General features: G+C 39.1%; 3 protein-coding genes and 1 long non-coding RNA gene across 5 annotated transcripts; 2 read left to right on the forward strand and 2 right to left on the reverse strand.

The window, feature by feature from the left end:
• The first annotated feature begins 1,631 nt into the window (after positions 1-1,631).
• elp1 (elongator acetyltransferase complex subunit 1) lies at positions 1,632-11,484 on the forward strand. Its single transcript, XM_008327172.3, has 36 exons — positions 1,632-1,728; positions 2,166-2,361; positions 2,435-2,587; positions 2,776-2,857; positions 2,978-3,058; positions 3,178-3,263; positions 3,354-3,544; positions 3,665-3,788; positions 4,044-4,137; positions 4,355-4,585; positions 4,664-4,834; positions 5,407-5,485; positions 5,575-5,730; positions 5,851-5,957; positions 6,243-6,346; positions 6,455-6,508; positions 6,582-6,687; positions 7,086-7,201; positions 7,305-7,378; positions 7,525-7,603; positions 7,801-7,880; positions 7,965-8,102; positions 8,221-8,306; positions 8,417-8,565; positions 8,750-8,873; positions 8,971-9,068; positions 9,169-9,370; positions 9,771-9,832; positions 9,933-9,995; positions 10,086-10,146; positions 10,225-10,338; positions 10,550-10,649; positions 10,727-10,854; positions 10,941-11,092; positions 11,181-11,265; positions 11,342-11,484. Exons 2-36 carry the CDS (start codon positions 2,212-2,214, stop codon positions 11,404-11,406), a joined length of 3,945 nt encoding a protein of 1,314 aa, XP_008325394.1. The 5' UTR covers positions 1,632-1,728; positions 2,166-2,211; the 3' UTR covers positions 11,407-11,484.
• Positions 11,485-11,492: 8 nt separating this feature from the next.
• LOC103391056 (probable carboxypeptidase X1) lies at positions 11,493-20,972 on the reverse strand. Of its 2 annotated transcripts, XM_025063099.1 has the most exons (15): positions 20,666-20,972; positions 19,278-19,430; positions 17,892-18,001; positions 17,678-17,817; positions 17,371-17,455; positions 17,110-17,269; positions 16,936-17,027; positions 16,136-16,259; positions 14,196-14,392; positions 13,923-14,102; positions 13,510-13,707; positions 13,331-13,427; positions 13,112-13,251; positions 12,924-13,026; positions 11,493-12,429 (listed from the first exon to the last, which is right to left on the reverse strand). In XM_025063099.1, the coding sequence occupies exons 1-15, from the start codon at positions 20,943-20,945 to the stop codon at positions 12,125-12,127; spliced, it is 2,364 nt and encodes a 787-aa protein (XP_024918867.1). In that variant the 5' UTR covers positions 20,946-20,972; the 3' UTR covers positions 11,493-12,124. The 2 variants fall into 2 exon arrangements, with proteins under 2 accessions (XP_024918867.1, XP_008325396.1); XM_008327174.3 differs by lacking the exon at positions 19,278-19,430 and having other exon boundaries at positions 11,495-12,429.
• LOC112488158 (uncharacterized) lies at positions 19,441-22,343 on the forward strand. The gene is made up of 3 exons (XR_003051954.1): positions 19,441-20,136; positions 20,536-20,582; positions 20,705-22,343. It is a non-coding gene; the product is annotated as an uncharacterized LOC112488158 (long non-coding RNA).
• Positions 22,050-27,385, reverse strand: smu1a (SMU1 DNA replication regulator and spliceosomal factor a). Its single transcript, XM_008327175.3, has 12 exons — positions 27,231-27,385; positions 26,230-26,440; positions 25,742-25,894; positions 25,345-25,455; positions 25,137-25,265; positions 24,929-25,048; positions 24,727-24,843; positions 24,447-24,574; positions 23,998-24,124; positions 23,578-23,745; positions 22,675-22,827; positions 22,050-22,474 (listed from the first exon to the last, which is right to left on the reverse strand). The coding sequence occupies exons 1-12, from the start codon at positions 27,254-27,256 to the stop codon at positions 22,376-22,378; spliced, it is 1,542 nt and encodes a 513-aa protein (XP_008325397.1). The 5' UTR covers positions 27,257-27,385; the 3' UTR covers positions 22,050-22,375.
• Between the last annotated feature and the right edge of the window lie 69 nt (positions 27,386-27,454).

Here is a 27,454-nt window from a genome sequence, read left to right on the forward strand (position 1 = left end):
CCACACGTCTCACACTGAAATACTTCATTCATTTGTATCATTGTTTTTACACCACACTCCTCCAGCCAGCCCAACAGTGGTTGCAAAAAGTCAAGTATATCATTGCTCTCTCCCAAACGCAGATAAGGTATGGCCTCATTTAGTTCTTTCAGAACTGCAAACAGTTCTCCTGGAGAGAAAAAACGTCCTGGGTTTGAAAGTGCAGTCAAAAACAATTTCCCAAGCTTTGGTGTTATTGGCCGGGTAACACAGTTAGGAGCGATGTCCTGCACAAGACTAAGATTGAGTACAGCCTGTAGTGATGCATTCAACCAGCAGTTGAGAGATTCATTGGAGAACCTGTAGATGGAGGCACACTGGTAGTTTGGTTTAGATTGGTCAAAAGGTTGGAACTCATTAGAAAATTTCGACCGCTCAGCTGAAATATCCGATCTGGACAGATTCTCCATCTCATCTTGAATGTTTTCCTCTGGTGCTGATGCACGGTGTGCTGTGGATCCAAATTCATAAATATATAGAGGTTTATACACAAACACGTGGATGTGTGGGATTGACGAACCATTGAATGCATCTGATGGAAAGCTGCCTTGTGCCGATGTAGCGTTGGCCTCAAATTCTGAATCAGTATTGGACCACAGGTTGGCGTCTGACTCATCATGATGGGAGTTTGAACAATGATGGTCACTTGCGTCTCTACCTCGGCGGAGGAGGAAAAACTCAATGAGTCTCCTAATGGCCTTGGCAACTGCAGCACCCCCAAGGTAGAATATCATTAATGACATGAGGATGTCTTTTCTACATGTACCACCTGAATCAGGATGTGATTGCAGTTACTACTGATGATCAGGTCACCAGGTCAGGTAGGAGAACTTTGTTTCTCGGGTCCATTATGTTGCATTACTGCCTTTATGTGCAACATGCTTTTAATTAGTAATTTGTGTTTATTTCTCACAGACATCCAACAACCTCTGAGGACAATGACATCATCAAATATCAAAGGTATTTTGAAAAAGATCAAAGATTTGATAGGGTACAAAAGCATTTTAAGGTACAGTGAATATGTATTTATAATTAAATTTATATTATTTTATATTATATTATTTTATATTTTATATTAAAATGACCACAGTTAAAAGTGATATTTATAGAAAATGTCAATGTGTGCTTGTGACCATGGTGGTGATGGTTTTTCAAATATTAAAATGACCACAGTTAAAAGTGAGGTCCATATTTTGTTTCCTTTTACCTTTTAATGCCATCCTTTATGTTTTGTCATTTCTCAATCTTTATTTGTTAAAGGTTTGGTTACTCATGTCTAAAAAGAATGTCCTTTTTCCATAGACAGAGCTTAAATACGATAACCAAATATTTGATCATTGGTCCCTAATCCTTTCTTGTCCGAAGTGTATATTTCTGGACTTGCTTGGTACATTTTCTGGTGCATAATAAATGTTTTAAACACCATCTTGTTGAATTGATCTGATACTCAAAGAAACAAGTATTGTATATGTTTTATTTAATCATGTACTATAAACTATTGTTCGACATTCCTCTAAATGTTGTATTGTGATTCATCCACGGCGCCAGGGGGCGCTGTTATTATTTAGTAACCTATAGTCCCGTAGCTGCGTCAGAGGTTAAAGGTTGTCACGGTGACAGCGCCACATGTAGTGTTGTTGTGTTGTGATGTGATGGTTGGCTTTTAAAGAAGTCTCTTTAGAGAGTTTGGTGAGTTTTCTCTTTTTTCTTGATAAATGAAGCGCTTCCTGTTTTTAGACTTTTGATTTTCAGAGCATTTGTGTCCAAAAGAATTGGGTGTTACCTGCCCATTAAAATAACATGTAATAGGTTTGCAAAGTAATAGTTCACGTTACGAGTCATTCAATTATCTATCTATCGTTTTTTAACAGCGACGACCTAAATACCTGTAAAATATTTTCGAAGCTTGTTTAATGTCGCTGATGCCTCAAATCCGGGATCTTGATTTAGCAGAAACTCTAAGAAGCATTATTGTAATTTACAGTTATATTTTTTGTACATTCATAAAAAAAAAATCAAGGAATAGATTAACGAAATAATAATTATGTGGCATACACATCCCGATTAGTTATTAGATATTTAATTTTTGGAAAAAATCTGTTCACTCAGGCATATGTTCAACACAGGTTTTGCAGACCTAAGATCCAGCCTCTGTGTCTGCCCTGAGGTGAGATGAGAAACCTGAAGCTGCTAAAAAACCTGCACAGCTCAGAGCTGCAGGCTCCTGGCTCACCACAGTGCTTGTCTGTTCGAACCGACACAGGATCACTGTTAGTGGCTTCACCGTATTCCATCACAGAGTACGACCCAAGAAACGGACAGGTGAGCCTCAGGAATATTAAAAAGTTTGGTTTTTTCCTGCTAATCTCTAACCTTCCTGCTTTCTTTTCTGCAGGTGGTCTGTGAGGCTTCGTTGACGGCAGATGGTTTCCTCCCAGAAGATGGCAGTGGCGTGGTGGTCGGACTGCAGGATCTGGCCGAATTGGAGTCTGCGTGTGTGGCCACTGCTAGTGGGGATGTTGTTCTCTTCAACTTCAACACTTTTCAGGTCGCCATGGTTTTACATGTTTTGTTTTGTTTTTTAGCAATATAAGTTTTCTAAGGCTTTAGGCAACCCACTTTGTAGGAAGTGAGCTTAAGAGAGTATTCATCTGTCTTTCAGTGTTGAAAAACCACAGCTCTTGAACTGTCTTTTCAGATATTTTTTTATTTAAAAAAAAAAGTTCTGTTTTATAGTTGGAATGCGTTGGCAGCGTAGACAGTGGCCTGACTTCGATGAGTTGGAGTCCAGACGAAGAGCTTGTCATTCTCACCACCGGTCAGTACTTAATAAAAAAGTGTCAGCTTGAATTCCAGAAAACTGAAAAGCAACTAGTTTGGTGCAATTTTGACATGAGTATTAAGGTCTTTCAATAACTAATAATTTATGCACGTGCAGGACTGGAATCGATCATCATGATGACTAAAGATTTTGAGCCCATAATTGAGGTTGGAATTCACCAAGATGACTTTGGTGAAGGTAGAAATTGACTCAGATTTGTGCTGTCCTTTTGAAGATGCATAAAGATTATTCAAAAACATAAAAAATGTCATATGATTTATGTAAATGGTCCACTTATCATTAAATTTCATTTGCAGGCAAGTTTATAACTGTGGGTTGGGGAAAGAAGGAGACACAATTCCATGGCTCAGAGGGGAAACAAGCAGCACAAAGAAATAACCTGGTCTGTTGGAAATACATGTGACAATTCAGATGTTTATGAAGAATAAAACTAAATATTAATTAAATATTTTCTGTTGAAAACTAAACACAGGAAGTGAAGGCAGCAGCTGGGTGGGACGACCGCAGGCCGCGAGTGACGTGGCGAGGGGATGGTCAACTTTTTGCTGTCAGTGCCATTTGTCCTCAGACTGGGGCCCGGAAAGTGAGGGTGTGGAACAGAGAGGGTGTCCTGCAGGCCACTAGTGAGGCCATCAATGGGCTGGAGCAGGCACTGTGCTGGAAGTAAGAGTCATTTTCTTACTTCATACTTTTTCTTTTTTCAGGGTGGTTGTCAGGGCAGAGCTGTCTCTGTCGGTGGAATAGATTTTTCAAAACCTCTGATTCCATTTCTGTTGTTTCCAGACCCTCTGGCAGCTTGATAGCCAGCACTCAACGCCACCCAAATAAACACAGTGTGGTGTTCATGGAGAAGAATGGACTTCTGCATGGAGACTTCACACTGCCTTTTAGCAAAGACCAGGCCAAGGTGGGATTTAGCAAAATCTCACTTTATAAATAAAAAAGGACATAGAAAAAACCCACTTTTTTTTACCTTTTCTCTTACCTTTTATACTTCAATATAGAACAAAGTATAACAACATAATTTTAAAAATGAATTTGTAAAAGTACATAAACACATATTTGAAGTGTTCAACTGCACCCATAGAGTTCCCTTTGATTTGAGTCTCTCTAAGTTTGGTTTTAACAGGCTATCAAATTTAATGAAGACTTGTGTGCGTAGGTGAAGGAACTGCTGTGGAACAATGACTCTTCGGCTCTCGCTGTTTGGTTGGAGGACATGACTCCTGGAGAGGATGGACAAGTGAACACCTACAGTGAGTTCAACTAAGTTTAACTTGAATATGTCATTCATTTGACTTAAAAATGAAAGAAAAAAAGAATGTTTGATTTAGATTAATTTTAAAAATCAGATTCAATAAAAAGAAAACAATGGTTCTACACATTAGAGAAAATTAATTATTGTAAAATTGTTGCATTTAACACAACTTGTTGAGTCTCTCTTGTTCATTTTGTTGTTTGTTTCCTCTGCAGTCCAACTGTGGACCATGGGAAACTACCACTGGTATCTGAAACAGAGCCTGGACTTTGGTAGAGATCCTCAAAAGGCTCCGATCTGTGTCTGCTGGGACCCTGAGCGCCCCCTAAAGCTGCACCTAATAAGACGCAACTGGATAACCGTCACCTACGAGTGGGGCTGGACAACAGAGCGCAGCCCAGGGCTGGACTCCACTGACAACGCTAATGTAGCAGTGATTGATGGAGGTGAGGGACTACCTGTCAGTGACTTTTATAACAATAATAAAAAAAGACTAACTTTAACAATGGTCTCATTCCCTCCAGACAAAATCCTGCTGACGACCTTCAGGCATGGCGTCGTTCCTCCTCCCATGTGCTCCTTCGAGCTCCAGCTGAAGGTTCCAGTCAACCAGGTGACCTTCCTCTGCAGACCTCAGAGGACCAATCAGATGGCAGCCTATACTGCCAATGGTCAGATCTGCATCTTCAGCCAAGGTGGGTTGTTGAAGGTGTTGAGCTAATTTAAAAAAATAATATTCAGTGGGTGGTTAACTGTGTAATAAATTTGATCTGAAAATATTGTTAAGATATTTGCAATATTTCATTTCACATGTGAAATATCGGAATTTTGTTTTTTATTAAGGATTACATAAATATTCATCTAATATTCATTGGTGCTGGTTCATTTTATTTTGCTTTTATTTCTTCACTAGCTATTACAAATGTCAATCTCTTTGTTCCATTTTAGTAATCTGATGTTAAGCATCTGTTAACTATGCTGAGAGTTTTCCTTAAATTGCTTAAAAAACTCTATATTGTTGTGGCTACAGTGTTGCGGTATATTGCAATATATGGTATCGTTGTCCCATATCATGATTAGTATCGTATCGCCAAATTTTTACACACCTCTAGTGGTTACTTAGCATAGGAATAATATTTTTTACGCAGGGTTAAATTGTTGCAACTTTTTAGTAAAAATATATATGCAAAAATGTCATGACTTTCTTGAGTTCCATTTTAAAGTTGTATTCCTACCTGTGCTCTATTTTCCACATGTACTGGTCCAGACTCAGTGGGAGAATCTGATAATACAGCTGATGGTTTCAGGATTGTCTCTCGTCCCCTGGTCCTCCAGAAGTCCTTTAAGTAATGCTACATCCTATGACGCTTCATCTCTTCTTGTTCGTGTGTCTTAACACAATGTTTTCTAAATGTCGTCTTTTCTCCTCCCACAGCATGACAGCTCCTCATGATGACCCTCTGTGTCTGCGGCAGCTGCTGTGGTTGGATGACGAGCTCTTCTTGGCAGTTGGTTCTGGTCCGCTGCCGTCGTCCTCCACGGTGCAGATGCTTTGTCCTGCTCAGGATGACAGTGGCGCACTTGTTGTCAGGTCTGCAAACAAAACAACCTAGGATGTCATTTGAGTTTCTGCAGCATCGGAGACAGAGTTGAACTAAAGTTTTTATGTCTGTAAAAGATAAAATCACATTTCTAACTATTTTGATTCCAGGGCTGAGGTGGAGGTCGACGGCATCGTCGTTAGCTTGGTTCATTCTCCTCAGACTGGCACCGTGGCTCTGCAGCTGGAGGATGGACAGATCAGGAAACTGCTCTGGGGTCAGTAAGCAACGTTTACATTTTTACTATTTGAATATTGAGTGATTCAATATTTAGACACTTATTAGACACTTATTTTTTTCCATTGTTTCTTCAGTGACCACCTCCAAAATATTTTTTTCCATTGTTTCTTCAGTGACTGTCTTTTATGTGAAGGTTATGGTCTCAATACCTTAATTTTAGTTAAGTCTCGTTCAGTTTAAAAATACTTTCATACTGTCTTTGACTGCAGTTTAATCATAACTAGTCATAACTGATGGCAGGTGTTTACATGTCTCTTTATAGATGGTCCTGATCCATCAGTACAGGATTGGAGGGACTCAAATGGCTGCATCATCAACTTCCCTGTCCCCTGCCTCCAGACTGCCCTCTGCAGCATCAGTGGAGAGGTTCACACAATGCTTTTATTAGATCATGTCCAGAGCAACATTATATTAAGCTGATATCTACAGTAAAACTATTAGAAGAAATTCATGTTTTTGTCTTCCTCCACTCAGGAATATCTCCTCGGTCTGACAGATAGATCCCACCTGTACGCTGGAGACACAGAGGTAAACTGTTACCTCTACATTTCTTCTTCTTTCCCATGTCCTCCATATATTAACCTCTCATCTTTGTTTTCAGCTGGCCTCTAATGTTTCTTCTTTCGCCATTTGCAACAACTTCCTCCTCATCACTACACACTCCCACACCTGCCGCTGCCTCCAGCTGAGCAAACTCGGCCTGAAAGGTGAACTCTTCTTATTTACTATTACATTTATTTATTTAGAATAAAACTGACCTTTAAGTTTCTGCTTCTTTTACACCTGTGTAAAACCCTAGAGAAAATGTGTGTTGAAGTTCTACGGGCAGAACTGAAAAAAATTGAATAAAAAGATTTTGAACTCAAAGTAGATAAAAACCAAAGTTTAAGGCTGTATTGAAATTCTTGCCACTAAAATTATACAACGATATAAATGTATTAAAACCGGTCAATTTGATTAAATATAAATCTTTTGCCTGTAATTGTTGCAATTAGTTTTTTTTTTAATCCTGGCTGCTCTGTTGTCCTTCAGTAAACAGGCATATTGGTGACGTTGACACTGTATTCAGTTGTGTAGCTAATTCATATGACCTTTGACCTGACAGGGCTACAGACAGCTCTGGCCACAGATAAAGGTCAAAACGACGAAACTCTGCGTCGGGTGGAGAGAGGATCCAAGATCGTCACTGTGGTTCCTCAAGACACCAGAGTGATTCTACAGGTCAGATCAGACAACTCTGTTGTTAATGTCCAGTATGTCTTATCTGTGGGGTTGATGTAGTTAAGGTGTACAGTTATTCTCACTCCTCACTGTTTGTGTCCAGATGCCTCGTGGGAACCTGGAGACAGTTCATCACAGAGCTCTGGTGTTGGCTCAGCTCAGAGTGTGGTTGGACAAGTGAGTTTGATATTTGTCCTTTGTCTGCCATCAAGGTCTTTACTTAATCTATTCCTTTACTCCATTTCACTAGTATAAGTGAAGTATAAGCATTAAAATTGCATTTGGATAAAATAATAAAATGTTGCTTTTTTTTTTTTACACAGCTTGAAGTTCAGACAAGCCTTTGAATGTATGAGGAAGCTGAGAATCAACCTGAACCTCATTTATGATCACAACCCAAAGGTACACCATCAACAAACCACTGACAGTAAATTTGAAATTCACTTGTAAAATGTCAATTGTAAAAACACTGTCACAATTTTTAGACTGATTTTTTTTTTTTGCCCATTTATTACTGCGTAACTGTACATGAGAGGGAATAAAATAAACTGACTTTAACCTGGACTAATTTCTTGAAACACTCTTCCATCTTCCTGCAGGTTTTCCTGGACAACACCAAGATGCTTATCACACAACTGAACACCATCAACCACATCAACCTGTTCCTCACAGAGCTCAAGTACGGCTTTGTTACATTTGAAATAGCAGCATGTAACAATAAAAACAAACAAATATTTAATTCACTTCATCTTGTTCTGCCCAGAGAGGAGGATACCACCAGCAGCATGTACCCTCGTCCTGAGGGCAGTCCAATTGGGCTGCAGCTCGTCTCTGGACAGAAGAAGGTGGATGTGGTCTGTGATGCCTTAAGAAGTATGATGGAGTCAATGGATCCAAACAAGTAAGTGATGCTGCCATCAAAATGTGCAGTAAAGCAAAAATAATGGCTTAGTGCTAACCTGGTATTAACGTAGGTCAGGTTTATAGTAAACAGATTATTTCTCATGCTGTCCACTCAGGTTCTGCCTGTCCATATTGACGAGTCATGTCAAAAAGACCGTCCCTGAGCTGGAGATCGCTCTGCAGAAAGTGCATGAGCTTCGAGGTAAGAACACAGCCAACGTAATCTCACATCTCACACACCTGCACACACACACAGTAATCAATATAAAGTAAGATTTTACACATTTATTTTTCCTCCTTTCTCTTTTTTAGAGAATCCTCCTCAAGTTCCAGGCGCCGTTACTGCCGAAGAGGCCTTAAAGTACCTCCTCTTTCTCGTCAACGTCAACGACTTGTATGAACACTCTTTGGGAACATACGACTTTGACCTGGTGCTCATGGTGGCGGAGAAATCACAGAAGGTCAGAGAGCAGAGCTATAATATGAAAGCACCACCATGCAGTTGAGAAATAAAAGTACAAGAGGCAATAAATCTGCCAACAATTTTCCTTTTGAAACCTTAACTCGTGCTCCAAGTGCTCAGTTAACTTCATTATTTATTGTTTTCCATTCATTTAAATTTAACTCTGCCTTTTATACCAACAGGATCCAAAGGAGTACCTCCCCTTCTTAAACATGCTAAAGAGCCTGGAGCCAAACTACCAACGCTACACCATCGACAAACACCTTAAACGCTACAGGAAAGCTCTGCTGCACCTCAGTCAGTGTGGTGGGTTTTTTTTTTTTCCAACAATCTTTTTCCTTTTGTTAGATCTTGATAGCCTTGCTCCTTTTTCAATCGTTAAATCTGTGTGTTTTGTGTTAAGGACCGGAGCACTTCCCTGAAGCTCTGCAGCTGGTCAAGGAACAAAAACTCTACAGTGAAGCTTTGAAACTCTATGTGGCAGATGCTGCTCAGTACAAGGTTCAGTCTCACATTTTGGAATTGATATTAAGAGTTTGGAACCAACAAGTGGTGCTGAAAAATCACTATGACCTTGACCTTTTGTAACTTTGACCTGCAGGCTTTGAGCTGTGCCTATGGTGAGCACTTAGTGGAGCAGCAGCAGGCGGAGCAAGCTGGCCTGTTGCTATGGCGATGCGGAGAGACAGCCAGAGCCCTGCAGGCGTTTGCCAGTAGCTCCAGCTGGAGAAATGCTATCTGTGTGGCACAGCAGATCCCACTGCCATCTGACCAACTGGCTCTGCTGGCCAGAGACCTGGCAGGTAACAATAACAGTAGCTACAGTTTCCCCTCAGACTCACACACTAAAGTCACTGTGACAGTTTGAGGACACATGATTCACACACACACACACATGTGGTTACTCCGGAATATCCACTATCCTTATTCCTCTTTTTACAATAATTGTGATGCTGAGAGGGCGTCTGACCATTTAAAGCATTTACTATAGCATCCACTAGAGGAAGACAAACCAACATTTTTTTCTTTTGACTGTAGTAAAAAAAGGATAGTGACATTTTATTTTTATGTCAATATGAAAGGCAGAAAAAGTTCAGAAACATGATGATAACATGACATAAAGACCAAAAACCAACCATTTCATAATTTCGCTGTTGGAAGTATTTGGGTTTTTACACATGAACCCTTCCTTTCCTGTTTCAGAAAAGCTGACTGAACAGAGACGGTACTCAGAAGCTGCTTTGTTACTGGACCAGTACGCTAAAGTAGGATTTTACTGTTTAAAAAGTATTCTAAAAACATAAAGATAAATCTGTCTTCAGCTGCTGGTGGACACTTACAGGTTTGTGTCTCTGTTTCAAATAGGACTGTGAAGAAGCCATTTTGGCTCTGATCACTGGTGCAGTCTGGGAGGAGGCACTTCGATTGGTCAGTTTGCCAAAAATCTTTAGCTACTTCTCTGGAATTGAAAAAAAGACGTTCTTAGTACATTTTGTATTTAACCTTTGTCTGTTCCAGATTTATATGCACAACAGACAGGACATCACAGAAACCAACCTGAAACCAGCTTTGTTAGAAGGTAGGAACATGTCAGGAGTAACTGCTGTTTCACTGGTGCAGATGAAGTGAAATCAAAGAACTTTTTTTCTTGCCCAAGCTGCCAGCACCCAGAGCTTCTTCCTGGAGACTCAGGCAGCAACGTTCACCCGACACAGGACCCGACTGGCTGTGGTCAGAGAGCAAAAGGAGAAGGCCAGGCTGGACATGCTGGGTGAGGAAAGGTCCAAGTTTAGGTGACAGTCAGTAGAAGAGCCTATGATCTTATCAGAGCCATTGTTTCTGCTTTATACCCACAATATTTTAAAATACACCTCCAGGAAGTTGTTTCTAACTTTTCAACTATCTACAGTATGAAGACAGTGTTCTAGACCCAGTCTGATTGTACAGCACAGGGGAATAACTGATTTGCTGTTCTCTATCAGATGAGGATGGTCCAGATTTACCTGATGCTGAGCTGTACTCTGAGGCCAGCAGTGTGATGACCGGCTCAAAATACTCTCACAGCAACTCGCGCATCTCTTCGTAAGGAAACCTTACTTGTTTTCCCACGTGTGAAACATTAATCCCACAGGACTGAATAATTGTGATTTTGCCTGCAGGAGGTCGTCGAAGAACCGTCGGAAGGCCGAGCGGAAGAAGCTCAGTCTGAAGGAAGGAAATCCATTGGAGGACAAAGCTCTGATGCACGCCCTGGGTGAGATCATCACCACTGTGGACAAGATGAGAGGTACACATACAGTCTGCACATATATTGTATATTAAGTACTTTTGTAATCCACCTCGGGATGACAGTCTATTTCTTTTATTCTGCAGAGGAAGTGCACAGCCTGCTGAAAGCTCTAGTTCTGTTCCAGTTTGACAAACAGGCAGAAAAGCTGCAGCTGAGCTATGACCAGGCTCTGCAGATGATGGAGGCAGCAGTGCCTGAGGTGTGGCCTGATAATCTCTGTAACAACCAAGCTACAGTAAGTACAGTACCACAAATGTACATTTTACACAAATAATAATTCAATACAGTTATTTGTTACTTTTAAGACGATTTTTCTTCTCCAGCTGACCGGGCCAAACTCGACTGCAAACAGCATTATGGCTTCTTTCCAGCAGCAGCAACAACAGAGACCTGTAGCTTCACAACCAGGTGAGCAGCATTTTTTGAATTTGCTGCCAACATTAAATACTAACAGAACTGATCCATTCTGGTTTTTCCTTTGCAGATGTCGAGTTTCCAATGGCACCAAAGATGAGAAACGGTGTCAAATGGAAGCTAACCCTTTTTTAGTAGTTTAATTTTTACATTTTTTTTTCAAGTGTAAAATCCAACGTTAATCCTGTAATAAACAAATATTCACTTATTATACACCTATTGTTTTTATTTTTATTTTTAACAACACATGGTCCCAACTACAAAAGTTAAAAAAAAAAACCATTCGATTTAAGCTTTTAAAACAAACCAACTACCTTCTGATGACAACAGCCCTCTGCTATCACTAGAGGGCAGTAAATAAAACCGACTCAGAAAAGGCCAGGTTGTCCAGTGAAAGTCTGAATTCATTGGTCTGGTTCCAGCCTCATCTATGGTCATAGATCTTCTTCTACTTGTCATGGTTTGTTTTAGCCACAGAGAGAAGACAAGCTCGGACACTAAGAAAAAAATCACTATGAAACCACTGGTTCTGCAAAGTCAAGACAGGACAGTTGAGTCCCAGCGAACAGCCTTCCAGTAAATAATCTTCCTGGGGTAATATTTTGGCACAGCCATCTTGGACACCCTGAAACAGACTTAGGAAAAAGAAACATTGCTTACTGGGTGTGGAAATATATTATAAACTCCTAAAGGCTGCAGTGGGCTGTACTGAAGTGGCTGAACTTTCCATCAAACAGAATGGAAATTCTTGCAGAACATGATTTTCGAGAAGAAATTCCAAATCACTAAAATCCAATGTGAACATAGAACTGTTCATGTGAAGACCTGCTTTCTCGTTAGCATCATTGTCTCATCACACCTTCTTGACTTGTTTTGCAGCAGCTGCTGCACGCCTCTGGTTGATTGCCTTGGTGGTGACACGGAGCTTACGTAGACGTAGCTGCCGGAGCCTGAGCTGCAGATCCTTGGTCAGTTTTCCTTTGGGTAAAACCTCTTTCTGCTTTCGTGCTGGTATCTTCGTGAGGCGGAAGTCACAAATCGTGGGGTAGTAGTCGTACATGACCTGGCAGGTGCGGGTGGAAGGAAGGTAACCTTCCGCAGTGACTGTCACAGTGTACTCACCAGGATTAAGGAGGCGCCAGTAGTCTCCATCAGCCACTGGAAAATGAAGAAACAGGAATAAAACATAAACGATTTTTCACCTAAATGCATTTTTTATAACAAAAACAAAATGAATAAATAAATAAAATCATCAGACAACAGACTACCTCAGATCCGTGATTCCCAACCACTGTGCCGAAGCACTTAGGTGTGAGATATCAGATGAGCATAGCAAATTTCACTTCATTGGGGTGAGAACCATTATTTATTTACTGCAAATAATATTCTTATTCATCCGTGTGCCAGTGACAAGCAGAACAATTAAATACTCTTCCACTAGGTGGAAAAACTAAAACAATGACAACTAAGAGCTGTTAAAGAAGCTCTTTGTCTTTCTTCAATTCCTCAGAATACATCAATGCTGTGTTCAACTAAATAGGCCAAGGTTTCACACTGACGTAAGTGAGTAAATTGAAAATAGATCATCATTGTAATTCAGTTCTTATCCCTTTTGTGAGAAAAACTGCCTTAGATGAAATGTATAACTTCACCTGATCTTATGTGATGATCAATATCTTCAACTTTAATTATAGCATCTGCTATTCCAGCCTCTGTGTCTTTGTCTCGAATCACGCCTTTAATTCCTCTGTGAACCTGAAAATATAGGTAAATATAAGGATCTTGTTTGGATGAGGTCATTTAAAGAAACATTGAAGTGGAAAGATACAAAGATACTGACCTGCTCCATGTAAACCAACAGAGACTCTCTGTTGTTCTCCCACTCAGTGGGAAGTTCACTGGCATGAGGAAATTTATCACATGACAACTCCACCGTCACTTCAAAACAGTTAGTGTGAAGGTAGCTGAAATCATTCATGCCTGCAATGTAAAGAAATAACATATTAATTCATCAAACTAACTTAGGGAAACACACAATTTCTTACACACACTTTCTTACTTCCTGGTACGTTGTGCCAATCAGCTCCGTTGATAATATTGTTGTATCTGAGGAAATCTTTGTTGTGGCAGGGCCGTCTGTCAGGGTTGGACATCACCTAGTGGCGAACAGGCACATACGTCACTATGGTAATTATGTCCAATCCTTAGTTTCACGTCAGCAAGAGAAAAAGGATGAACCTGATTGGTGCTGGCGTACGCTGTGGCCAACCAACGGAAGAAGCTCTCGTCAGGGGTGGGCGTGTGCTCACGTGGAGCCCAGTCACGGGTCATATCGTACGGGTAGGTGACCACCAGCTCTCCTCCGTGCAGGTTGGCACTGAGGACGAAGGGGATATTCTGCATCCAGTTAATGACGGCACGAGTCTCAGACGCCACCTGAAAAGGCAAGGATAAAATCAGAAGACTATTTCTCTGTAGTTTAAACACACTTAAGAAAAAAAGGAAATCTGTGTGTCAAAAAGTGTAAAAAATCTAATGTCTGAAAGCAAACATGAACATTTAGCAGATTGGCAAATGTCTGCAACATGCAGCCTGTTCATGACCGACTCAATGACTGAGTTATTCTGTAGATAAACATGTGTAAAACTTACAAAAGCCTCCTCAGAGGTATACATTTCAGGTATAGGAAAGTAATGGTTGATGAGTTTGGACCGATCTGTCTCCAGCTCGATGGCCGTCCACATCACTGAGTTGAGGTCGGCAAAGTTATGGTTCATGTCGATGCCTTCATAGCTGAAACGACCCAGAGCCCAACCTGCCAGCTCCGAGCCCTGCAGGTCACAGGAAAAGGAAACAGTTCAGAAATAAAAAAACTTTTACAGAAATGATTTCTGATTCAGTTTCATCTTCATAAAACCAGGGACCTTTTTATACGCAATCTCATATCCATCTGGATTCATGGAGGGCAGAAGGTGGATGCGAGTCTCTTTGATCAGATGGACGATGCGCTGGTTTTCACGTTTATATTCTTGACACATGTACTGCATCAGATTGAGCACAAGTTCCCGACCCAACACTTCGTTCCCATGCATCCCCGCCACATACCTAAACTCTGGTTCTCCTGCAGAGTGTGCCCAAACAGAGACACAGGTCATTGTTATATATAGCACACTGTAATACTGTACCAGGGTTATTTATCTCTCTTTAAATTACTAAAAAAGTTCAGATGGTAACATTTATGGCAGGTTTATTGGCACATATTGAATCAACCACCGACAAGTAGCGTTTTGTTGGAGAGAAACTCATCTTGGCACATCAGCTTAGCAGCCTAAACAAATGTGCATTCAGGTTGTGAGCTCTGACCTCAATCTTGATTCATAAACAAACTTGTAAATAAAGTTTACATCCTTCCTATTATTTTAAGGCCAGGCTCGTTCCCTGACGCACTTAAAAGGAAGAGGGGTTAGAGGAGAATCCTATATTGGTTGTCATTTGAAGACTCACCAATAGATGTCAGTAAGTCTTATATACTGGAACATCAACTACGGACTGTGGTTTCAATGGTGTGTGTTTGTTTTCGAGGGCTGTTCAGACCGCACCGTAAATGCCAGATGTGTGCAAATACCTTGTGTAAACAGATTTTACAGTTTTCACAAATACAGTACAGCTGATTTCTCTCTATCACCACAGGTGTGTCTGTGGTTTCCTTATTTCTTTAACAGTACTGTGTAGTAGTCTAGTATTTTCTCCACAAAATCTGTGGTCTCTCAACAGAAACGGAATACATTTTATGAAATGGTACCTTGTGTTGAGTATTAAACAATACTCACTACTAAGTACTAAACATACAAGCAAACATTAACTGAATAATAACAATAGTCTGAATTAAATAAATCTATAATAAAAAAAATCCAACTTTAGCCTTTAAGAAAGAATGACCTCACCTTCACTGACATAGATTCTTATCAGATCTTATCACAACAAATCATATGGATTAATGATCAATGTAACAACCATGACAGGTGTAGGCAATGCTCTTATAATAGTTCAGTAGATGAAATGTCCTCTGATCACATTCCACCTTACTTGACACCATGGACTGTAAAAGAACCTGGATTTGTTTTTCTGTTCAGTTCACATACATTAAAGTCACGTGTTCCTCTGAAATCTCACACGTACCCTTCAAAAGTGTTCACTTCACTGCTCTGGTTTTTTGAGTTTTCTGAGTTTTTTTATTAACATCACATGAGTATACACACGTGAAAATGCAACTGACTGAACTTGAGATGAAAAAAGGAATAGCAAAATCCAACCTTTAAATATACAGTATATCTAACTCCATCTGCTCATCTGTACTGCCTTCAGTGTCGTATTGTGGCGGGAAACATCCTGCCCCAACTCTGCATTAACATGTGAACTGAGCTGCGCTGAGCTGAGGTGATGAGGCCAAAGAAAACATTTTAAGCCTCAGGGGCAAATGCAGAGAAGCTCTGGCCTGAACACATTTAGGTTTCACACAGTGCTGGACTGTCTAGTTTAGATATGGAACACACTGGACGCTTATGTGGACATTCCTGCCTGGACCTGACCTGATGACCCTTATAACCAGCCTGCAAAAGATCTGTTGCTGATTAGAAAGGCAACATGTCAGCACATGACATTTCTTAATTTAATGAAAACACATCTTGTAGTGAATGCCTTGCGGTTGTATTGGGGAAGAAGGAATTTTTAGGCCTTGTTAATGCTGGATCATATAAAAAAAACGAATTATTCAACAGTTTTGCCCTTACAGCCTTCTGTCAGTCCCTAAAATAAATGAAACTTCTCAACTGAAGCTGAAATCAGTTATCTCATCATGTCTCACCCAGTTCATGTTTCCCAGGGTTGTCAGAGATCTCCATCACATACAGCTTCAGACCTTTGTAGCTCTTTCCGATGCTGTAAATACGAGTGATGTCAGGACACTCCTCGTGCACCAACTTCATCAGCTGTTGGCAAAAAATGTGTCAGCTTCGTTGTTATGTAGAAGGTTGATCTATTTCTATTTAAGTGCATCTTTCAGAAGAAGATGAAAAAAAACTAATCCACATGAAAAGATATAAAAGTTGTTTCCACGTTTTTGACATTAGTGTTGCATCTCCCTTATATCTTTCGCCAGAAATCCACCAGTAATAGAGTTTCTTTATGGAAATAAAATACCAGCGAGTCTATTAAGGAAGAGGCCAGAGAGCTGGTGAATCTTATAATGGAATAAACATGAAAGAATTCTGGAAAATAAATCATTTATTCCAGGAAACGTCTGGTAATGACAGAGTGTAACCGTACATTTCCACAGCTCGTGACGGCCTCTGGGCATCCATTTAGACAAAGCGACAGCAAAAAGGCAGAGATTTGGTTATGGGCAATGCAGACGCATTGAAGTAACCCTTTAATGAGTGTGCTAATTAAGGCTACACTGAAATGTCATTTATAGTCTGTCATATAGCTTTTTCTCTGTAGAACAATAAAGACTAAGTACAGTTAGCTCTGAGAATAAGAAATGCTGCTGGATTTGGTGTGAATCAAAAACTAGGGGCTAATCTCAGCACCACCTCACAGGTGTTTCATATAATCTTTGGTCCTGGGCTCCTTGAATTCTTGTGAATGTATAATACACCACTGTACCTTTCTCATCTCCATATAGTTGTGGTGTCTGAAGTCCAGCTTGTCTCTGGATTCTGTCGGCTCTGTCAGCCACGCGTAGTTGTTGTTTGGATCTGTGAGTAGTAAAAGTTGGGATAAAGTTGTTGGAAAAATTCATGAAAAAAATGGAAAAATTTAAGGTAAAACATTTTAAACCTGGGAGAGGGCAGCCGAGGACCTCAGCTCTAAGGCAAATGTCGCCCTGTGTCCCATTTTGGTACCAGGTCTGAGGGTTGATCCGGATGAAACGGGCCACCGTGGACACGTTGAACAAAGCGAGCACGGGGGTCTCTGTGTCCTGGTTTCCTTCAAAGACCTACAAAGAGGCAGAGTAGGGAATTATCAAATATGAACTAAACTCTTGCACAAAGTACAGATTAGATGATAAACAAACAAAAAAAGAAGAGAATGACTCACAGCCTCTTTGGTCCCATTCATACATGGCTTCCAGACCACAGAGTCGTTGCTGAACTGCACCTTGTAGGTGTGAACCACATCCCAGCTGTTGTGTAAAAAACATCAAAGTCTGACAGCACATTGTGGTTTGACAAGCAACATGGAAGTCTAAAGATAAAAAAAAATCTGAATTTTATATCAGGATAAAGGAATAATACTAATCCCCATATTCAAATATTGCTTCTACAAAACCCTACATTTTTCATGTCTTAAAAAAAAAAGAATAAACAATTCCCAATCATCATGTTCCCAGACATCATGTTCTGACCTCCAGATGGAGCTGCGACCCTGCAGGATGATGCCAGTAAAGCGAGTCAACCTCCGGGCGTCAACCTCGAGCCACTGGTTCTTGTCTCTGTATTGCGCACACCAAGCTCCATCATAGATGTCTCCGTCCTCTATCCCTGACTGATGCAAACACACAGAATAAGGGTGGTGTACACAAAATATGCTTCAATATCAATTTTGACTTGTGTGGTCACCTGAATGTTGAGGCGGCCACGGTGAGGGCCCAGACCCCTACGTTTGTAGGACGATGCTTTCAGCTGGTTGTCCTTAACTCTTAGTGACTCCAGACCCAGGGGAGGACATTCTGACACAGTCAAGGAAGCATTAGCCACAATTTCATCAATTACAAAAGTAGAAAAATATATTATAACTAAATGTGGACTGATTTAGGATTAATTATGTTAGAAGCCTCGGTAATAACCAAATTTACTATTTGATTAAAGTAAAATAGGAAGCTTTTTAGAGTCACAAATCTGTATGATACATATGTTATTATTTATATGAAGTTGTTCAGCACATTGAAGTAAAAGTGCTTTGGTTAATATGTCTTTAAGTCTGACCCACATCCTCAACAGCTGAAAAACTCAGCGGAAACATATGTAACTACATGGTTAATTTCTGCATCATTTAGTTTAACTAATCACTTCTTACAGTTTATTCCATTATGGTCCAGCTGTATCAGCCATGACTCAAAAATTTGACTCAGAGCCAAGAGTCTTTCTGTTGTTGCTGCTGACCACTGCATTTCTACTGAGCCAGAAAACCGAGGCTGCTGCCCGGAAGGCAAACACATTTAGATGATTGTACATTAAAACAATTCAGATAATATGGGTGAGATAATTAGGTGAAAAACTAAACTCCGGCAGCTGGTGGTTAAACAAAGACAAACAGATGTTTTGCGGAGAGAACAATATTAATACGATCTCAGTTTAGGTCTGTGTCAGAATGTGTGGAGTTAAGCCTGGTTCACAGACTAGACTGGACATTTAATGAGGATCAGCACTGACGGCTGTCATCTGACAAGCTGCTGAGTGAGCATGGATTCTAAGGTTATACCTAAACACACGCAAATGGTAATGGTTCCAGATCTGACAAATACATGCTTACACATAAATGTGTAGAGGACTATGTAAACAAGACAGATGACAGACAAATCAATGGAGATTTGTTCTTGCTGAAGTACCGTAGGATACAACACTGTAACTGTTTTTGAATTAGTATTATTATCTAGTATCAATGTTATTAACTTGTGAAAAACAGAAAGAGTAAAATCAAAAGCAGAGTCCAGGGTTCACCGGCTGCTTTGAATATACAGTATGTAGTACTTCTCAACGGAAGCTACAGAAATCAGATCTGGGCCAGAACTGAAATTAGCAAATAGTTTGTGACGTACAAGGGCTTTCATGGGTGGATTTCTGTCCAAGAGAATATGCCCTCAGGACAGAAGTCCTTTGGTAAGACCACGTCCTACCAAAGTAAGCCTTTGGAGAAAACACCAAAAACTGTTTGCTAGTGGAGTTGGCCATGTCTGATTCATATACTGTATATATTTTAAAGGGCTATTCCCAATACATACATACGTGTCACCCTTTGTATGCTGGTCCCTGATTGGCTCGCACTTTTCTTAACCTGAGGTTTGGTTTTCTTAACAACTTTTGCCTTCTTGATGACAACTCTGTGTTTCTTCGTGAGGATATTGGACTTCTTTACAACGCTCCTGGTGGATCTCTTTGCTATAAAAATGTAAACGATTTAGGAACTTGAGGAGTTTGTATTTTGTCAGACAAGGTTAGTCATTATTTAAGTTTAGAGGAACCATAGAACGAAATGCTTAGACTACAAAGCTGATCGAGATTTGGTAATATGAAAAAAACATATTAAATAGTGAATAATTTCCAAACAACAATTTCTATACAGAGATTTTGATCTTCCTCACAAAGTTATCTAGTTTCTAGTTGAGTGGATAAGAACATTAATCAAAATGAAATAAAAACAGATGCTATACCTTGCTTTGCTAAAAAACACCTTTAAACATTATGCAGTATTTGTAGTATATATTTTATCTGGTATCTTGTAAAACAAGATACGAAACCGGACAAATTGTTTCATGTACATGATTCAAACTATTAACCCGTTTGAAGAATGTGAAAGGAACGGTCTGAAATGTGGCATTTATAAATGACCTTAGTTTTGGGGAGTGAAGCAAGTTTCAGGAATACTGTTTTCTTTACTCATCACCGTCCAGCATCTGGTTTCCATCAGCAGAAAACACACATGGCTGAGGCTGATCACCACTGCTCACAGAGTAGAAAGACCATCCTCCCCCAACCCCTCGGACACTGATCTCTTGACCACAGATATGCAAAACCCAACAAAGCTCTTTTCATCAATTTCTGCCAGCAGGGATCCCGGACCAACATCCTCAAGACCCAACTCTGAGTAGGTTACTTTACACGCAGAATCTGTGGTCGTTAGTGTTTCTTGCACATTCTTCATTGTTCATACTGTATATTTAGATGTTCAACCAGAATATTTTAATCTATTTAATATAAATTATTATTACTTGAACTGAAGAGATCAGACTGCAACACTGACACTGTATCGATCTTATCAAAGCTAATTCTAGTTCATGACAAAATAAAAAAAACAATTTATAACATTATTTTTTAATCTGATGTGATTATTTTGTGCTGCAAAATTATACTGTGATTAATTTACTAATTTTATAATTATTTTATTATATGAAGTTTTTGTAAATATGTGATTAATTATATTAATTAATCTGCAATTAATTCAAATAATACTGTTATTGTCTTTCTTTCTTTCTAATCACCGCAGATGTTTTTCCTTTTTAAAACAATTACACACATGAAGGCAAAATCAAGGTAATGGAACAAATCAATACAGCAGTGCCAAAAATATAATGCATACATATTCTATAATACAGTAACGTTTGTTAAATACTTACCAAATTCTGGAGGACCTTCTTCTTCTTCATCTTTTTCAGTGAGGTGTTTGGTGATCGCTGGAGGTCGAGTTGTTGTCTTGTTAACCCTGGTTGTAAATGAAGTAGTGGGATCACTGGTGGTCTTCACAGTTGTCCCTGAAAAAGGGCTCAGAATTGCATTAGAGGCTGCGTCAAAGTCCACATCTGCAGCTGAGATAAGGACAGATGATCCAGACAGAAGCAGAACCATGTGCAAACCCAGCACTGCCATGGTGGTTCTGAACACTGAGAACACACTCATTCAACACACACTCTGTGACCTGTTGATGTCAAGACCCATGAAAATACTTTCACTGTCTTCCTGCCATCGGTTTGAAAAATAAAAGCTGGGGGCACATGTGGGGTGTAAAGTGAATTTGAGCATCTCAAATGTTTGTTTCAATACTTAATCATTTTTACAGCATCTAACCTCAAATTGTTTTTTAGATAAATCAATGTTAAATATCTATCAATGTTTCCCAAACAACAAAACAGTTACGTACTCAACTGACTTTAAATGTGCAAGTGACTAACAAAGGCTTTTATTTTGAAGAACAAAGGTGAACTCTCACCGGTTTGCCTAAAATAATTCAATACAAAGTTACATCATTTTGGATTTATACAATGATAAATACTTTTTACTATGAGTTTGCAAATCCATTACTAATACTCCATATATTTAAAAAAAAAACCATTAAACTTAAAATGATGGTAGAACAGTGACACCTGCTGTTTTTTAAGTGTATGTAATATTATATCTTAATTTAAGTGTAATTTTTATTTAACTAGAGCCCATTACGGAATTTTAAAGAAAGTGTTTTGCTAAAACCAGTTCATGGACAGATTAAAACATTCCAGGCTGAGACATGGAACTGATTTTTTCTCTTGCACGAATACCCACCAATACACATTCCTGGTGCTACAATACCAGTATTATTCTATTTTATTCAAAATTATACTGAAACCTTAGTGGCCCACAGTTTATCACTGCAAGTTACAGAGAATTATCATCAACCTATTTATATCATAACCACGTTTAAGAAAAAAAAAAAATACAAAAAAGCTATTTATCTACAAAAACAGGAAAATCAAAACTTAAATCTACAATGAACAATTCGCAGTCTGAATGACTTTTTTAACCTAACTCAATTCAAAGGACATCTGTCTGGATACAAACAGCAAACCAACATAGAGACTTACACTGGGGCTCAGAGCCTGAGGTAAGAGGATATATATACTTAACAAAGGATTTCCAGCAATTATACTTACCAAAGCTTTAGTCAATTTGACAGCAATGAGTGTCAAAGGTTGAGTCAAAGGTCGTGTAAGCTTTGCTGTATAAAATGCACTAAAGAAGTTGTGGCTGTTTTCACAGTGAGAAAAAATATTTTTTAATTAATGGAATAACAATACATTTGAAGTGGAATGAAAGCTACTTATTTAGCTACAGAAACAGAACTGCTGGTAATAACTGTCAACATTTAGCTGAACTTTCTTTATTTCTGCTTTACAAAAATTAAAAAAACAACAACTGTACATGTTTATGTATAACAGACACACACACACACGCGCGCACACATGCAGCTAAATGTATTTAAGGTTGTGACTGAGTGAAGCGACAAGGCCTTTACAACTGCATGAAAAGCAAAAAAAAAAAAAAGTCCAGAGAGAGAAAAATTTAGGGTAAGTAACTTAAGGTTTCCAGAGCTTTAAGAGTCCATCTTCACTATAGGTGCTGATCAGGTTCTGGTGAGGGTGGTGGGCAATGCCAATCACATCTTTTTCATGGACCTGAAAAGTACGTAGTCAGATATTAGCTAAATGAGAATGCTTTGTCTTTGACTGATGTTAATACCATCATATCTGCTTCTTAGTCACCACTCAGATCAAAACTTTAGTCGAAACTTTTGTTCAGTAGCAGCAGAGGGAATAAGCATGGGATATTTTGGGAAACCTTTGATGCCTGATGCCTCTGAGGCGCAGGAACGTACCGTCAGCGTTCTCTCCAGTTTGCCTGTGACTGTGCTAAAGCAGTACAGCACAAAATCTTCACCCACGCAGTAGATCCACTCGCCGCGGGGTGACAGAGTGCAGCACACAAAGTCTCCGCCTTCTCTCTTACCAGAGCTGAAACTTCTGACGATCTGACATCGGCACAAACACAGGAAGGTGATAAGTCAGGCAGGTGAAAGATTTCATAACCATGGTTACATAATAAAAAAACAAAAATAAGAGTTCTGTTAGGACAAATGTCTGTTTGAAAAGAAATGACAAAAAATAAAACATTTTGTTGTTCTTGGTCTAAAAATTACTAAAAAAACTCTTTTCAAATTAAAATGTATTCTAACTGGCTCTCATATTGCTTATCATTTAAAAAAATAATGCATTATGGACATTTGTTTCCAAGTGAGGAGCAAGCCAAACCGGCAACAACCCACAAAACTGATGGGAATAATGAAATAATAAAAATTAAAAGAGGACACAGATAAATGTGTGCTAATGCTATTTACATGGTAAAATAATTTAAAATTCTCACGATGAACAAAAATAAATACAAACAATTAAAATAATACAATACAAATTTTACAATTGTGATTTGAAATTTTGCAGCTTACCTAACCTTACTTAATAACCTTACCTTATAACTAAATAGTAACAAGAAGTGACATTTTCTTTTCTTATTAAAAACTGAATAATATAATAATTATAAATAATTATAATAATTTATAATAATTATAATAATACAAAACAGTACCTGATCTCTGAGTAGGGGGAGAACATGGGATTCATAAAATTATGACACAAGAAGAACCTAATTTATCTTCAAGGTGTAGCAGCCTGTGAGCATTTTCAGTAGCTGTTTTGTACTTAGTTGAGGCAGTGGTTTCACTAACCTGTCCCTGCATGTTCATGATGACCACAGTGTTGGAGCGGTTACACACTACAAAGTGCTCTGGGTTCTTTGGCAGCAGGATCACATTGTTCACTGTGATGTCAGTACCCACAGAAGAACCTAGAGGTTTGAATGTGCTGGTGCACTCCGTGGTCTTCACATTCCACATCTAAGAGTAACGGAAAAAAACAAGACTGTTAGATTTACTGTGTCATGTTGTAATTGCTGAATATTAGACTGTCCATGATGGTAAGGTATGTATTACAAAAACTTAAACTACTTTTTCAGACAGATTAAATCAGACAGATACACATTCACAAAGTTTTTTAAAATGTCATCAATTATCTTCTTAAATGTTTTCTAAAAACAGAATACAAAGGTAATGTAGTGATGTCTTCTATTTAGTGGGTGCTCGTCTTACCTTCACTGTACCGTCAGAAGAAGCACTGATAATGTGGTGTCCATCTGGAGTGAAGGTGGCTTCATTTACAAAGGATGAATGCCCGCGAAACTCCTTCAGAGTCTTTCCAGATTTCAGCCCCAAGATTCTTGATGCAAATCGAAAAAGGGACAAAAAAGAACATGCATCAGTCAAAACATTTGCTCAGAACAAAGTATCTATCTACTCAGCCAGACTTTTCAAAGGCCATGATGCAAAGTAGAGCTATAACTACTTTACTTAATTTAGGGCATGTATGTTACATTCACATTTATTCTAGTAGTGTTAAATTTACCTGATGTTTTTTATTGAATTCAAAGTCAAATCAAGTCAAATTCATCATAACAAAAACCTCAGTGTTATCATCAGCAGACAGAAGTAAAAGTTTCTGACTGCAAACTTCATTTAGCTGCTTTTAGCTATAGACTTACCTGATTGTCTGGTCAAAGGAGGCACTGAGGAGCTGGCTGCTGTCTTTACAGAAGGTGATACATGTAACTCCTTTACTGTGCGCTCTCTCAAACCTTCTCAGACACTGACCACTCTGGATCTTCCACACCTAAACCCACAACATTATTGACACAAAGAAAACAACTCCTATACAACACAACTCCTCATCATTTTGGTTGTAAATCTATCTTTTTAAACGTACTATGTATTTTAGGACTGAACAAAACAGAGCTAGAATGGACAATCAGCCTTTTCTTTTACCTTGATTTTTCCATCCTGCGCTCCAGTGGCCAACATCTCTGTGTCTCGACTGAAGCACATACACAACACTGCATCATCCATCATCATGAAATTATCTTGAGCCTGGTACTTGAGATCCTGCAGGACAGGGTTAAGATTTATTCAAAATCCATGACAATAAATAAACTTTTGCAAATGTTATTTGGGTGGTCTGGTTTTGTACCTTTCTGATTTTGCCTGTGGTGAAGTTCCAAACCTCAATGAAACCATCCACAGAGCCAGTGACCAGGTACTGACCATCAGGGGAGAACCGTGAACACTCCACATGAGATTTCTGTCCAAACTGTAAACGGCAGAATTCACATAAGATGTTTAAAGCCAAAAAGGACCTCCGGATCACATCCAAGAGAACGTAAAAACAACAACAGTACCTTGATGTGTCTGCTGAGTTGAGTTGGGAAGCGTTCCTCCTCCACATCTTTCACAGCAGCTTTACCTCTGAACAAGTCAATGGTCATACCAGGAGGAAGGAGACCCTGGTGCTGTTGCCACTTCAGTGACTGGTGAAGAAGAAATACACTGACATTTTACCACCAGCAACAAACAATAAACTTGAACTCCAGGTTTTTTAACACTGACCTGTCCCAGCAGAGCTAAGAGACGAGATGGTGGCACAACACTGACTTCTCCAGCCAGAGCCTGGGCAATGGCGGCTCGACGTTTCTCTTTACTGCTGCCATCAGGATATGCCTACACCAAACAATACAAGTACTGAATGCACAATAAAATATGTATTTTTTTTATTTGCCTATTTACAACTCACTACTTAATCTACTGTTGCTTTAATGGAACTGAATTCCATCAAGACTATTTGCTGCGGTGTTTGTTTCTGTGCCTCCATACAGGACCACAGATCTGTACAGCTATAAATAAAGGTATAGAAATAAAACTACCCTGTTCTGTCTGATGCCCTAGAAAACAACCTAACTCAACTGAACCAAATTCTATCTTGATGCATGGTTGCCTTAGTCCTTACCTCTCTGGGATCAAAGTACGAACGTGCCAGCAGATTCTCCAGGTGAATGTATCTCTCTGGTTGGGTTTGTTTGAGCATGATCATGGGGTCTGTCTGCCTGAGAAGTGAGCGAGCTGCACCCAGTTCTCTCAGCTCAATCAGCTCTAACACAACCTGGTAAGTACAGGAAACAAGTCTTTAATTGTTACAGTGAAATTTCACTGGAGCATTAAACATGAAATATGTGCATTATGTCATGATTGCAGAAACATTAGAGGGTGAATGAGAATGAGACAATGACTAGAGCACCAGTCAGACTACATACAACATTGATAATATTACATTTATTTTACAATCTGAAAACAATAAACAGTTGCCATAAATTAATGAGTACAAAATCCCACAAATGTGAAACCTGTACAGCAGACTAATTACAACCCAGTGATTAGTATGTCTGAACTTTAGATGTAACTAATAACATACTTAAAACCAGTTTATTTAAACCTCACCTGTTCATAAAGGTCTACAAGGGTTTTATCAGGCAGCTTGAGCGACTGGATGGCTTGCAGAACTGTGTCCCAGTGACCACTGTTGATGTCTGCCACAAAGCTGTCTATACTGTCCACAGTGTTCAGAGAAACTGTTGTCTCTTCTTGCAAACTGGCCAGAGTGCGGTGCAGATTGTTTTCTTTAAGGTACTGCATTATCAGACGGATCACGCTGAGAAAAAAAGATGAGGTTAGTAAAGAACGTAAACATTTAAACAAAAAAACCCAATTACATATAATGCGACTCAAGTATGTTTATTTTAAGTGTTTGCAAACGATACTTTCAAGTTGGTTGGTTACTTGTCAAAAATAGTATTAAATTAAAATGACCAATGCCAATTGTGAGAATGAGGACCTACAACTCCTTTAATTGCAATTAACTGCATGCATTCAAATAGTTATTAGAAAAAGCACAACTAATAAATGTGTATTTTGGCTTCCTTGTATTTGTTGTTTTGACAGTGTTTTTTGGTTGTTGTCTTATTTCAAATGGTTGGAATGCATAATTTAGAATACATCTCACACGTGCGTGACATAGGAGAGATCTGTTTATTGGGTACAACGATATTTATTTACGGAACGGTGTCTCCGCGATAATTTTACTACAGGTCACTGGTTGCAAAAACCCGGAGTGCTACTATAGCTAATGCTAACGTTCTTTGCTCACCATTAATGTCCGTTTGGTTCTCGTTTACAATATACAGACTTACAGTAAAAGTGTAAATACAATCAATACAATGTATTGCAACAAGTAACATGTTAAACATTTACTTTATATAGAAAATGTGCATGCACAATGTCCACAGAGTCGCTCACAACCTGATTTGGGTTAGCTTAGCTTAGCTTGAGTCACTACTGCCGACACAAGTTGCTGTAGGCCCTTGTAGCAGAAACATCTACAAAGTGGAATTTATAACAAGAAGTAGGTAAGAAAAACGTTCCAAAAAACGCAAATGACTTACTCCGCAGATTCCACCTCCAGAGACATAATTATTTATTTAGGATCAATGTCAGAATGAAGTATAAAGAAGCAATGAAGAGGCAGCATGCAGGAAGGACGCAAATACGGAAATAAAAGAGTGCGTCTGGGACTTTCAGAATAAAAGTTTTGAGAAAAAAAACGATGTAAATGTGGTCTCAAGTTCAGCATATTTCCGTACATGCTGAATCTTTATACAAAGATGTT

This window comes from Cynoglossus semilaevis, chromosome 15 (genome assembly GCF_000523025.1).
Source record: "Cynoglossus semilaevis isolate Cse_v1.0 chromosome 15, Cse_v1.0, whole genome shotgun sequence".
Lineage (NCBI taxonomy): Eukaryota > Metazoa > Chordata > Actinopteri > Pleuronectiformes > Cynoglossidae > Cynoglossus > Cynoglossus semilaevis.

Bases quoted from the DNA above. Each gene is read 5' to 3' on its own strand.
- LOC103391056 (XM_025063099.1), bottom strand. From the start codon at position 20,945: ATGAGTGTGTTCTCAGTGTTCAGAACCACCATGGCAGTGCTGGGTTTG. The intron at 17,456-17,677 runs GTCAGAACATGA...TTTACACAACAG, and splicing joins GGTCGCAGCTCCATCTGGAG to CTGGGATGTGGTTCACACCT. The intron at 14,103-14,195 runs GTCCCTGGTTTT...TGTGACCTGCAG, and splicing joins ATGAGATTGCGTATAAAAAG to GGCTCGGAGCTGGCAGGTTG.
- smu1a (XM_008327175.3), bottom strand. From the start codon at position 27,256: ATGTCTCTGGAGGTGGAATCTGCGGA. The intron at 26,441-27,230 runs GTAAGTCATTTG...TTTTTTTCTCAG, and splicing joins CTGGAGGTGGAATCTGCGGA to CGTGATCCGTCTGATAATGC. The intron at 24,575-24,726 runs GTAAAAGAAAAG...TTGTGGGTTTAG, and splicing joins CGCAGGATGGAAAAATCAAG to GTGTGGAAGATCCAGAGTGG.
- elp1 (XM_008327172.3), top strand. From the start codon at position 2,212: ATGAGAAACCTGAAGCTGCTAAAAAACCTGCACAGCTCAGAGCTGCAG. The intron at 4,835-5,406 runs GTGGGTTGTTGA...GTACTGGTCCAG, and splicing joins GATCTGCATCTTCAGCCAAG to ACTCAGTGGGAGAATCTGAT. The intron at 9,996-10,085 runs GTCAGTTTGCCA...TGTCTGTTCCAG, and splicing joins GGGAGGAGGCACTTCGATTG to ATTTATATGCACAACAGACA.